Source organism: Barbus barbus (assembly GCF_936440315.1).
Source record: "Barbus barbus genome assembly, chromosome: 8".
In the NCBI taxonomy this organism is placed as follows: domain Eukaryota; kingdom Metazoa; phylum Chordata; class Actinopteri; order Cypriniformes; family Cyprinidae; genus Barbus; species Barbus barbus.
This window is the reverse complement of record NC_136736.1, coordinates 2990001-3003938: the sequence shown is the minus strand read 5'-3', so window position 1 is coordinate 3003938 and position 13938 is coordinate 2990001. Positions and strand designations below refer to the sequence as shown.

Below are 13938 nucleotides of genomic sequence, written 5' to 3'. Positions count from 1 at the left end.
ATCCTACTCAAATCCTTCCTGCCCCACAGCGCAGCGCGCACACACACATACACAAGGATGACAGTCAGGTGTCAGTGTTTTCTGTTTGACTGGCCTTATGACTAACTCAAGACAAGCTGAAGTAGTTTACATTTACAACCCGAATTCCGGAAATGGGATATTTTTTAAATTTGAATAAAATGAAAACTAAAAGAATTTCACATGAACCAATATTTTATTCACAATAGAAGTAGAGAACATAACAAATGTTTAAACTGAGAAATTTTTCAACTTTATGCTCAAAATGAGCTCATTTCAAACTTGATGCCTGCTACAGGTCTCTCAGCATCTCCTCTTCTTTTCAAAACAGTTTGAAGACGTCTGGGCATCGAGGTTATGAGTTTCTGGAGTTTTGGTGTTGGAATTTGGTCCTATTCTTGCCTGAGGTTTCCAGCTGCTGAAGAGTTTGTGGTCGTCTTTGACATATTTTTTGTTTAATGATGTGCCAAATGTTCTCTAGGTGAAAGATCTGGACTGCAGGCAGGCCAATTCAGCACCCGGGCTCTTCTACTACGAAGCCATGCTGTTGTAATAGCTGCAGTATGCGGTTTTGCATTGTCCTGCTGAAATACACAAGGCCTTCCCTGAAATACACGTCGTCTGGAGGGGAGCATATGTTGCTCTAAACATTTATATACCTTTCAGCATTCATAGTGCCTTCCAAAATGGAATTCCAAAATTCCACTTATGCACCCCCCATACCATCAGAGATGCTGGCTTTTGAACTGAACGCTGATAACACGCTGGAAGGTCTCCCTCCTCTTTAGCCCGGATGACATGGCGTCCATGATTTCCAACAAAAATGTCAAATTTGGACTCGTCTGACCATCGAACACTTTTCCTCTTTGAAACAGTCCATTTTAAATGAGCCTTGGCCGACAGGACATGACGGCGCTTCTGGACCATGTTCACATATAGTTTCCTTTCTGCATGATAGAGCTTTAGTTGGCATCTGCAGATGGCATGGCGGATTGTGTTTACCGACAGTGGTTTCTGGAAGTATTCCTGGGCCCATTTAGTAATGTCAATGACAGAATCATGCCCATGAGTGATGCAGTGTCATCTTCGGCCTTGTCCCTTACACACAGAGATTTCTCCAGTTTCTCTGAATCTTTTGATGATGTTATGCACTGTAGATTATGAGATTTGCAAAGCCTTTGCAATTTGACGTTGAGGAACGTTGTTTTTAAAGTATTCTACAATCTTTTTACGCACTCTTTCACAGATTGTAGAGCCCCTGCTCATCTTTACTTCTGAGAGACTCTGCCTCTCTAAGACATCCCTTTTATAGCTAATCATGTTACAGAACTGATGTCAATTAACTTAATTAGTTGCTAGATGTTCTTCCAGCTGAATCTTTTCAAAATGTCTTGCTTTTTCAGCCCTTTGTTGCCCACATACCAACTTTTTTGAGACCTGTAGCAGGCATCAAAATTGAAATGAGCTCATTTAGTGGATAAAAGTGTTTCTACTTTTTAAAATGTTCTATTGTGAATAAAATATTGGCTCATGTGATTTGAAAGTCTTTTCATTTTGTTAAAATTTAAAAAACGTCCCAACATTTCTGGAATTCGGGTTGTACTAGTAAATGGGCAAATCTCATACAATGTCTCAAAAACACATTGTATTTTACGTTTTCATGTTTTTTGGAGTCACATTTTACCCTGTAATCAAAACACATATTATGTTAAAACTTACATTATTATTATTATTAATCATTATCATTAGGAACAAGATTTTTTTGCATTGTGACCATTGTTGTCATGCTGAGCAAGCAGACCCCCCCCACCATTCTTATTACTCCAATACAAATATAAATAAATATGTACATGAAGAAAATCACATGTATTAGTGAAATTGAGTTACAAGTTGTACTATATTGTTTATTTTATTACAGTAATGAGAATAAGGGTTATTATAGTTAACTAAAACTGAAATTAAAATTAAAACCATATTTATATATATTTTTAAATAAAATGAAATTGATCTGAAATAAAAAAAATAATGTTTAGTTGAACTTGATGTAATATCTAAAAATGGCTAAAACTGAAATAAAATTTATAAAAACTAGACATTACTAAAGCTTTAAAATGAAAATGAATTAAAATATAAAATAAGAATATAAAAACAAGCCTCATTTTATAAAATAAAAGCTAAAAATATGAATGAAAACATCAAAATATGAATAAAAGTTTTTAATAGAATCTCATTGATACTAAAAACAACACTGCATGTTAAAATAAAATCACAAAAAATTCTTAATTGTCTCAAATAATTGTCCTAAAATGCTTAACATATGCAAAATATAATTTCTTATTTTTTTATTCTATACATTTATCAAGCATGATACAAGCATACACACTTTGTTTAGCTTTGTTTAATGTATTTAAATAAAACTTAACATTTCATTTTTTTTATCATTATCACATAAATAGGAATTATAATGACAGAAATGATTCTAGAATTTGATTTTTGTTTTTGACCATAATACCTTCCTACTGTACGAAACAGTGGAAATGGTGTTTAACATTGATAGATACCATTATGTTTAGGATCACTTAACTATAACCAATAATGACTGACTGCTAAACTATTTTTTTGTAGGAGTCTTGTACTTTCCATCACACGGCACGCTTTGAATGCTTCGTTATGTAAATGAGTGGGGTGTAAAATATTAATACTCGGGCTCCTCACAGACACTAAAGGCTTTTGGAGTTTCTAAAAGATGCCGTGTCCCCAGCCCGAGCGTCTCGAGCCTTGTTCTTGAGACCGAGAGCTTACCTTTAAGCCATTTCCGTCCAGCCCCACATAAGGGTATTTTTAGTCTGTGGTACCTTTTGCTCTCTTTCCCTTGCAGGAAGCTGCCGCTCGCTTGACATTTTGACTGGCCTGAGATACTTTCACATTCACGAGTGCAGGCCAGGACCTTCAGCTGGGAAGGTGAGCTGCTTGTTTGCATGATCAGGATCTGAGGGTGCTGGTGTGGAGAGAGTTTGAGATGTTTGTTGGTGGAGTGGAGCGTGGCTGCTGCTGCTGTGAACTTGCTGAGCCGAACAAGTGACTTGCGAAAACACATTTTCAGCAGCGTTGGCAAACTGTGAAGAGAAGTGTTTCTCACGGGAATCTGCTGAAGCACGCAGTGATGAGTCACTGATTGTCAGCGATGGTCCAGAGACTCGAGCAGCCGATGTTGAGGTGGGGGTGTCCTCTTGTGCTTTTAGGCAAATGAGTAGCCATGTGATGTGGCGACTGCAAATAGGCTGTTTTTGTTTTTTTATTCATGTAGCTAACACAATGATTAAAAAATTTGTCAAATTTTTTTTAAAGGATTTATTTAATGAAAAATCAGCCGTATTAAACAAGCTATTATTTATATACTTTTTTTCATTCTGGGGGCTGAAATGGAGGAATTTTGGTCAGTATTGATAATTAAACAATATTTAGCTGAATGTGTTTTTAATATTTTTATTGTGTGGTAACTGTTTTATAAAAGCAATAAGGTACGAAAGGCCGTGCTGTATTGTGAATAAATCACGGTTGAAGGGCGTTGTTAGGCACGATGCATAGCGGAGTATATATATAATTTTAATATATAATAGTGGTGTCAAAATTAGGGCGTTAACGCAGGCGATTCATTTTTTCAGTTTAACGCATTAAAATTATTTAACGCCGTTAACGCAACCTAGGGTTGACCACCCCACTCATAATTGCTAATTCTGTCTATTTTTTTCTTGACAAGAAGTGCATTTACTCAGAACGTCTTTACGAGCACATCGAACAGGGGACGTTTCAGACACGCGCTTCAACTTCACTTCAGCTCACTCATCTAACACCCGATTCAACTCGTCAGCTCGTTAGACTGAAATGGGTCAGAAAAGGTAGAGTTGAGAGAAAATACGATGCGTGTCAGATCCGCATCATGTTCGGTAGCGGCAGCTCTTAAAGAAATAGAAGCCAAAACAACCAAATAACCAGCGGCTGCGATGTCTGTTCATCAAGAACAAAAGAAAAAGAGGAAATCAATAACTTTATAGTTTTAAGGATTCATCTGTATTTCGTTTAGAATTTAGTGTTTGATAACTTTATTCAATTTCTTTATATTTCTGCTGAGGGCCACAGGTAGATAAATATGACATTTATTATAATGGTTAATTAAGTTCACTTAAATTAGAAGTTATTTTTAAAGTCTAATAAATGTTCAAATGAATAGCTCTTAATTATAATGTAAAGTTGAATGGCTAAAGTCAATGGTTAAATATTAGGGGGAAACATGTTTATAAGGAAATCAGTATTAATTGGTATCAGTGATACTGGCCTTCAGTCATAAAAATAAAGATGTCATTAAACAAATGCTGTCTTTATGTTGTTTAATTGAAGATTGAATGTGAAATTATTGAAAACATAAAAGTATATTTAATACTTTAATATTTAAAACTATTAATAATCCCGATTAATTTCCGAAAAATGTGTGATTAATTAGTTGTTTTTTTAAATCGATTGACAGCACTAATATATAATTATAATATATAATTTATTTACTTTATATAACACCAGTTATATTAATATTATTATATTAAGATGATCGACTGAAGTTTTTTTCCTATATATACTTTTAATGTTATTGTATATTTTATTATATTATTTTTATTTATTTTTTATGATATCACACTAATTTTAATTTTAAGGTTATCAACTGAAATGTTATTTTATATTATTATAATATTATTTATTAGTATTTAAAGATATAACACCAATTATATTAATATTATTATTTTAAGGTTATCGACTTGTGCTTATATTTTTAAAATTTTATAATATTATTTATTAGTTTTTTATATTATTTATTTGTATTTTGTTGGTGCTCATCAGCCAAATATTGATTTCTGAAAGCTGCACAACATAAAGTTCAGCCTTCGTGAGCAAGACCAACTGGAATCTGAGCCCGCTTAAAAGTTTTTCATGCTTTTATTAAATATTTCTGCTAATTTGATCGTGCTCTCAGCTACCAATAAGACTGAAGTAGCCTACTCTCAACACATTTTACCATGTTTAAATCCATTCTTTAAATTCCACAGATTTATCCACAGAAAACAGATTGGCCCCCAAAAATGTAGAAAATGAGCGAAAGAATTCGTCTTCAGGTTCCATCTGGGCCTCCTCATGAGCCAATTCACAGCTCGCTTCACAACATATTATCTCATAAGGAAATAAGTGAATAACAGAATTACCAGGTACAGGAAACGTGCGAATCTAGTTGATAATAGAGCACAATTACTGCGCAGGATTGCGATGAGGTCGATGACTGGCTTCCTGTTTTCTGCACCAGTGACTGGCGCTCTCATTCGATTGTCATTGATTGGAGCTTGCCTCACAAATGCCTTTGCAAATTGACTTGCATCCACAAGCAGGGCGTACATAATGAAGCTTTATGGAAATGAAAGACTGTGCCAAACACACAGCCTGGATTCATAAGCCTCAGTAAGAGCTGTGCCATATAAGATCCTCAGACAGCGCACAATGAATCGCTGGGGGAGTTTAATCTCGAGATGTTTACCTGAATTCACTAGTTTATACATTTCATTTGAGCGAGCAGTGGGCGAACCGCGTCACATTAACACAAAAACAAGGAAAATATTTTTTGAAAAGTGTGTGTGTTTCTATATCCAAAACTTTAAATAGTAAATTAACTAATTCATTTATTTGTTTGCTTTCTTTTTTACTTACCAGAAATGAATTTTCTTACGAGACAAATTGAATCTATCATGGTAATAGTATCACAATTAAAAACCAGTATAAAAATAGACATTTTCTTTATGCAAAATATAAATTCTCATTTCTTTCTTTTGATTTTAGGGTTAAATATTGTTTTTGACAGGTTTTGCAGTTGCTCTAATAATTATCCCACATCTATTTATTTTTGTTTATTTTCTGTTATCGTCATGGTGATCATATTAATTAGTAATTGTTTAAAAAATCTTAATTAGTTCTGGAATTTTAGTTCTAATTTTTAGTTCTTGACAGGTTCACCCTTATAATGATCCCACATGGTTATTTTTACGTATTTTCTATAATAATAATAATAAATTAATTAATTTGTAATTAATTTTTAACAAATTATTAATGTTTAATAATAATATAATTTTTAATTTATAGTTTTACTTTTGGACATCCAGATGACTAATAACTGATCATTGAGAATAATAAGAATATGAGTTAAAATATCAAACTAATTATCATTTACTTGTCATCTAGACAGATTTTTTTCTGGAAGTTTCACAACTCAAATGCAAAAGTAGACTACATTTTCTTTACGCAAAAAATAATTTCTCATTCTTGTGAATTTAGGGTTAAATATAACCCAGACGTGTTCTTGACAGGTTTTGCGTCCGCCATAATAATGATCCCACATACATGGACTGACCTATTTCTCAATTACCCTTTTTAAAAGATCACCACCTTTCTAGAATGAAACACAGGGTCTATAATACAGGGTTATAGCACTCAGTCTTTGGACATGAGCTTCATAACATGACCTCGTTTGAGGCTGAGATTTTAACAGCCCTCGGAAACCAACTGACGAATGACCTTTCACAGCGCTCAGCGGCATCCATCAGCCGCCCGCTTTAATACACAATAATATCGAGCGCACCGATAAACCGTCCTCTCGCCGCAGCCTGCGACATGGTTTCTGAATGAATTCAATTGATCTAATATGCTCCACTGTAAAAATAGCAAGGGAGCTGGTTGTTCATATTCATGAGTAGCTGTTGCATAGCGTCTGTTTAGAAAAGACAGGAAATGCTCCAAAACAAGCATCTGTTTGTTCAGAAGCTCAGTGTGTCGACGCAATGATTGAGATGGCAATCCGAATGCAAATACTGCTGAGTCATGGGAAAAACACATTCATTTGCAAGGATCCACAGTCACTTTCATTCATTTGCTCTCCAGAATCGTGCCAGCATTACTCATACAGACTATCATAAAACCACCGAGCTATTTTTAGCACCGTCCGGCTTTTTATGTAGGTCAGAAATCGGAGGATTTCTCTGCAGGTAGGGTGAGATGTATGGGAGAACTTGGGAGAAATAAAGGCAGAACGAGAAATGTTACAGCTTCACTGCTGCTTCATTTTGACTAATTATAAAAGAGTCAACTAGCAATGTCTGATTCACTAATGAATCGTTCTTTTGAGTTTCAGTGTATTTAGTTCAGTCGGTTCACAAAATCAGATTTTGATTGAACTTGTGAGGGATAAAAGCAGATTAAGGATTAATACCAAGAATCAAGAAAGTATGACAGTTTTATTAACACTTTATACTCTTAATACATTTTATTTTATTTCATTTCTTCTTTTTTTGGACCATGGACGTAAATGAATGTCAGTATTGTTTAATGTACTGTAAATTTATATTTAGGGATCTAATTTTATTCTGGCGCTTTTGTTTTTATTTTGATCCATGAGCTAGCAGCTAACATGTTTATACTAGGGCTGTCAATCGATTAAATTTATTTTTATTGCGATTAATCGCATGATTGTCATGAGTTAACTCGTGATTAATCACAACTTAATCGCACATTTTTATTTGTTCTAAATGTACCTTAAATTGATACTTTTCAAGTTTTTAATACTCAACATGGGCATGGACAAATATGGATGCTTTATGCATACTTAATGCATGTTTATTATTATTGAAACCATAGTCAACAAAGAGCATGAAGACTAGACATGTTTCAAAGGTCATAGATGTTTTTCAAAGAACTTGTTCATGTCTATTAGACACATGAATAAAGAAATACCAGGTTCCCATTACTTCTCTTTCTTTGCACTGAGCAATTTACCTGTTTACATTTTCACACCGCTTCTATTATTTATTATTAGATGTGTTTGCCTCTCTGTGCCCACATACTGTATTTTGATGCAGCTAAATTCTCAATAAAACTGTTTTCTTTGGTATATTTCACTGTTTCTGTTGTCAGACAATGGAATTAATATGAAATTGTGATTGAAACGCTACCCATTAAGACTAGGCTACATTACCGGCTCTCCTTTCCAAGATGTTAATCTGCACAAAAATCCTGATAATCGAGCCGTCGCCTGATGAAATCAAAAACACATAATATAACGACAATAGTTTGTATTTTATTTTTAATTTAGTTATATTTTATTTTATTTTTAAATGTTGTTTTGTGTTTTATATTTATTCTTTGATGATAAAAATAAACTGTGAATATCAGGAAAGACAGCAGATTGCAAAGGGTATACATCAGCTGAGAAACTGAACTGAATGGCAATGCTAAGGGATTGCTCTTCTGCAGGTATTATAGACACTTTGGTTGACACAGACCCAGCGTGTTGGCTGGTGAAGAGTAAGGTTGGTTTCTTACATTCCACTGAAGTACTTCTTTTCAATGTCACTCTTCATTTAGCTTTTCACATCTCTCCCTCTTGAATATCATGTTCAAATTCAACCTATACCAGTCCTTTTGTGAGCGGCTCCAATGCAGTATCTTTTCTCTGTGTGGAAGGCACCGTGTCCTTGAAATGCCCTCTAGCTCGAAATAAAGTCGTGTGTTTTTTTATTTTTGAGAGAGAAATATTAATTCTGCCTCTCTTAATTGACTCCGCTGTTATTCACAGTAGGAAATAGTGTCAGAGTCAGCTGTGAGTTTAAAGGCATCATAAATCATCAAGTCTTGTGATGCTGTATGTGAGAAGATTTATGATTCTCACCACTGCTGCTCTTTACTTTGCCCTTTCTGTACTATGCAGGACTTTGGTACATGATACGTGTATATACGTGCCTAGCTCAAACGATGCCAAGACTCGTTTACTAAAATTGAAAAAATGTCACGTTAAAATGTGCAACAGTGGCTGGAGCCATTTCTGAGTTAATAAGTAACAAGGAGGCAGCATGACTGTGTGATAATGATTTTATACAACATTTTAATAAACAAATTTAATTTTGGGTAATAAAAGCATTGCATTTAAGACGTGATATTGTCATGTATTTTTCAATGAACCAGAAAAAACTAAATCATTCATTGATGATTCAGAATTATGACATAAAATGAAATTGAGATAAATAGTCAAAATTGACAAAAAATAAATCATAAGGTGAAAAGCCATGATGACAATTTTGATGGTTTAACTCGTGTCATAGTTTCGACTTTTTCTCAGTTTACTTCATTTCTAAAAAAAAATATTTTATTTGTCTCATAATAGATATATTTTTTTTAAATCTCATAATTGGCTTTGTATCTCATAATTTTGGCTTTTTTATCTCATAATCGACTTGCTTTCACACTAGCACTTTTGGTGTGCACCGGGGTTCGATTGACGTCAGGGTTTGGTTCGTTTGGATGATGTGAACGCTGTCTTCCGAACTCGGGTGCACACCTGCGAACCGTACCCGAGTCCGCTTAAAAAGGGTGGTCTGGGGTTCAGTTCATGTGAACTCCAGAACAGTTTGCTACTGATGTGAATGCAATCGTACCAAATCGCGGAAGTGAACCGCTATTAATGACGTATTATTTGATAAAAATGTGTGTTTGTGTGTGTGTTTCACTCACTTTAATGACGAGCGTGACTGATGTGCTGCAAGCAGTGAACAGTATGTCTAATTTCTGTTTGCCTTTAGCATTCTTTAGAGCATTTGCAGTTCATTCGTAAGACAGACGTAAGTGCCATTATGCAAAGCTTTGTAAACAAAATGAACGGTTCAAAAACGTCAATATATAAAAAGCAATGTTATGCACTTTGCCGTCGTTACTAAGCAACAGCTGCTGACTTGATGATGCAAACGAACCGCGGTTCGGACCCAAATAAAGTAATATGAACACAGTCCAGCGGGGGGCAGGGGGAGGGGGGAGCAATCGAACTCTGGTTCGGACCAGGCAATCGAACCAAGTGTGAAAGCACCCTTAGTGTCTCATAATTTTTACTTTTTATCTCATAATCGACTTAGTATCTTATCATTTTGACTACAGGTTTTATTACAGTTGAAAATAACTGTTTTCTATTTGAAAATATTGTAAAATGCAATTTATTCCTGTGATCAAAGCTGTATTTTCAGCATCATTACTCCAGTCTTCAGTGTCACACGATCCTTCAGAAATTATTCTAATATGCTGACTGACAATTGTCCTGCTTCATATTTTAGTTAAAACTATGACACTTTTTTTATCAGGATTCTTTGATGAATAGAAAGTACATAATTTATTTGAAATAGAAATCTTTTGTAACTTTTATAAATGACTTCACTGCCACTTTTGATCAATTTAATGCACTGTAAAAAGTAAGTTGACTTAACTTAATCACTTCAAAAGTGATAAGTTGACTTAACTTAAAATAAAATGAGGAAATGCCTTGCCTTAAAATGATCAAGTAAATAATAATACAAAAATTAAGTTAAGTGAATTGTCATGTTCACTTAAATTATTTTTTAAAATTATTATTTACTTGATAATTTTAAGGCATTTTTTTTTTTAAGTTAAGTCAACTTATTACTTTTTACAGTGTGCATCCTTGCTGAAAAAATTATGAATTTCTTAAAAAAAATCTCACTGACTGCAAACTTGAATAGTAGTGTGTTTATATATATATAAATTGCTCATTTTAATTACATAGTGGGTGGCAGGTACAAACATCTTTTGAGCTTGTAGTATATATATATAGTAAGTGCATAAACTTCACAAAGATCTTCTTGTGTGACAGCTTATGTAGTGACAATCACTTTGAGATTAAAATATATAGGAAAAAGTATTACCACACCATAACTTGTGCCACCTCTAAAATGACTTTCCTTTTCAATTAACATCAAGAATCCGTCTTACTTTATTAACCCCTCCAACCATCAAGCTCCATTTGTGCTATATAATGACTACTTGTCGCTCTCCAATTAATCCCCATTGGATAAAAAGTGCCTGCGTTTCTTTCAATCATTAAATATCCTGTTTCACTCAGAAGAGTGTCACATTACAGAAGTAAAATGGGTTGCTGACGGCGTCTCATTCAGATCTATTAGCATAAAGCGCTAGCTCTTCTCATAACAACGCTCTCTGATTTACTGTTGTCATAAAGAGACCCAGGGCCAATTAGATTTGTCTAGGTCATGTTCATGGATGGGTAATTTGCCAATGCGCCTCTAAAGGCTGACTGGATGTCTTTTCCTCTCCTCCACGACTCAATCGAGCTTCAAAGTTAACTTGAGGTCAATCACAACCTCAGATATCAGACTCGCTCCAAGTCTGCTGGCACGCGAACAGCCACAGCTGGGGCCTGATCTGATCGTGCCAAACCTGCAGCCGGTTACTACTGAGAAAACCAGTAATCTTTCTTAATCAATGCTAATGTCTACAGGATATCAGATATGGGTTTGAGTTACTTTAGCGATGCTGCAGTGTCCCTTTATTTTTACGGAAAACCGGACACTGATTGGAAATTATACAAATATACAATGAGTCTGATTGGGTGAAATCAAGATATGATGGGTGTAATCTAGACGCTCTCATTCCTGTTAAAAACAGATGTTGACATGCATGTATATGGTTGTGTTTCAGGACAGCAGATGATTCAGCTTCAGTAGCCACAGTGGTGGTGAGCCGGATGAAGATGGGTGAGATCGAGGATGGTGAGGTGGACCACTTTACCACCGACATGCACCAGAAGGTAAGCTAAATAAAAACTAGCTATTGACTAAATAACACTAGTATTTGACATGCTTTCAAAATAGTGGAAGAGTATATAGGCTTTACAGACACATTTTTTTAGCTTGCCAAGCCTATTCATGTATTTATTTATTTATTTAAAATTTTTCTAAATTCATAAAATTGTATTAGAATTATCTATAATTGATATACAGTAAGTAAATTACTTATCTTTTGATGAACTACAGTGGAAAAACATTTCATTTCATAGAAATTTTAATTCTGTAATTGGCATTTAATTCTTATTTCTTACATTTACATTTATTCATTTAGCTGACGCTTTTATCCAAAGCGACTTACAATTGCTATATATGTCAGAGGTCGCACGCCTCTGGAGCGACTAGGGGGTTAAGTGTCTTGCTCAGGGACACATTAGTGTCTCACAGTGGATTCGAACCCGAGTCTCTCACACCAAAGGCATGTGTCTTATCCACTGCGCCATCACCACCCAGTAATATAGTGGGTGGTGTAATATAGTGTAATATACACCCCACCTTCTTGAGTAATATAGTGTTTTTATTTATTCTAGACTAGCACTGCTACTAACTTAACAACACTAGTAGTTCAGCTGCTTTAAAACAGTGTAGCATTTGAATATATAAGTATAACAGATACATAGTTTAGTTTGGCAAGCTAATCTATAGAATTTATTTGTTTACTTATGTTTATTAAGTATATTTGTTTTTATTTTTTTAGGCATTTATTTAATTTAATAAGTATATATAGTGTTATTTATACTAAACTAGTGCTGCTATAGTACTTACTCAGCGAAACTAGTTTTAAAACTGCTTTCAAAACAGTTTAGCTTTTGAAGTATATAACTCATAAGATCCTTTTGAGTATATAAGTATTACAGAGAGTAAGTTTAATGTAAACACAATGTTTACATTATTTAACAGTTTTTAAATGCCCATAAACACACAGCACATAGCGTCTTTTCAGAAACATTAAAAATTAAGTAATGTTTGAAATGCTACCTATAGAATTTATTTTGTTTAATTTGATTTGTTTATTTTTCTTTTATACGTTTATTCATTTTTTTATTATTATTATGTATATAGTGTATGGCTAAAAAGTTATTTTTCTTTTTATGAATGACATTTTTAAATTGAAATATTTATTTCTAGGTATTTTTTAGGCAATATTATATTTTTATTATTAACAACACCAGTGGCTCAGCTGCTTTCAAGACAAAATCGCTGTATTTTTCATCCTATTTTATTGTGGTCGCACAGATCATCTAAATGAACAATTCTCAGAGCAAATAATTGGTTAATGATGTAATTTAGTTGTTTTTGAAGTAACATAATTAGTTAAATGCAATGCTCAGATGTAGCGTGTTAGTTGCTTGCTGTGTAGCTAACTACGTTTTCAAGAGAGTTATTGGCTGCAGTTGAACAACTGTAAATTAAGAGTGGCTTGTATTTTTTGTGCATGTGCATGCAGTTTGTAAGGGCTGGTAATAGAAAATCACCTCTCAGGACATGTCTCCAGTCAAAGAGGGAAAGTGGAGTGAATATTGAGTATGGCATCCCTGAAATTCAATTGCACAGTTGACTGAAGAAGTAAAGCAGCCGTTTGGAGAGTGTTTACAGTGTGCACTTATGTGTATATATGGACGTTTCTGGAATATTGTGGAATATTTTATCCAGTATATTTGGACATCTTTGATGGACATGTGGAAATGAGCCGTATTTGTGTCCTCAGCTGCTTTTGTCCCATGTGTCAGGGAGAATGGAGCATTATTGCACTGACAGACAGCATAACCCCTTAAACTCAATAACTTACACTGACACGGCCATCAGCAGAGCCCTTTAACCTTCATTAATCAGCAGGAAAGAGACACAGACAGAATATATAGGGAAGAAAACCAGAAGGGTGTAAAAATTGTGGAGCATTATGGAGATGGATGAAGGACATGAGAGAGGAAATGGAGGATATTTAGACTGAGCACCATTTTAATTGAGAAACTTAAAGAGATTTAAATAAGAGTGCCTTATAAATGGCAGTGCTGAAATTGAATTAAGGTTGAGATCAGAATTTATATTTGAATCCAGGGAAGTAGGAATAACACACTTTTTAGCTTGAAAAGGAAAGTTTATCAAGACAAACTTTGAATGCTGGATTGACAAAACCCTGTATAAAAGTATATAGACCTTATTGACAGATAGTTGAGTTTGCCAAGCTATCATA

General features: G+C 34.3%; 1 protein-coding gene across 4 annotated transcripts in view; it reads left to right on the top strand.

Annotated features, from left to right (window-relative positions):
* Positions 1-13938, top strand: part of LOC306874178 (type II inositol 3,4-bisphosphate 4-phosphatase-like) — a 141881-nt gene that overhangs the window by 58061 nt on the left and 69882 nt on the right. For 3 of the 4 annotated variants that reach the window (XM_079424014.1, XM_079424015.1, XM_079424016.1), the window contains one exon: positions 11599-11707. In XM_079424014.1, the coding sequence (XP_079280140.1) occupies positions 11599-11707 (109 nt within the window). Of the gene's footprint in view, positions 1-2896; positions 2980-11598; positions 11708-13938 lie in introns of all 4 variants that reach the window. The other variant, XM_079424017.1, reaches the window with a different exon arrangement.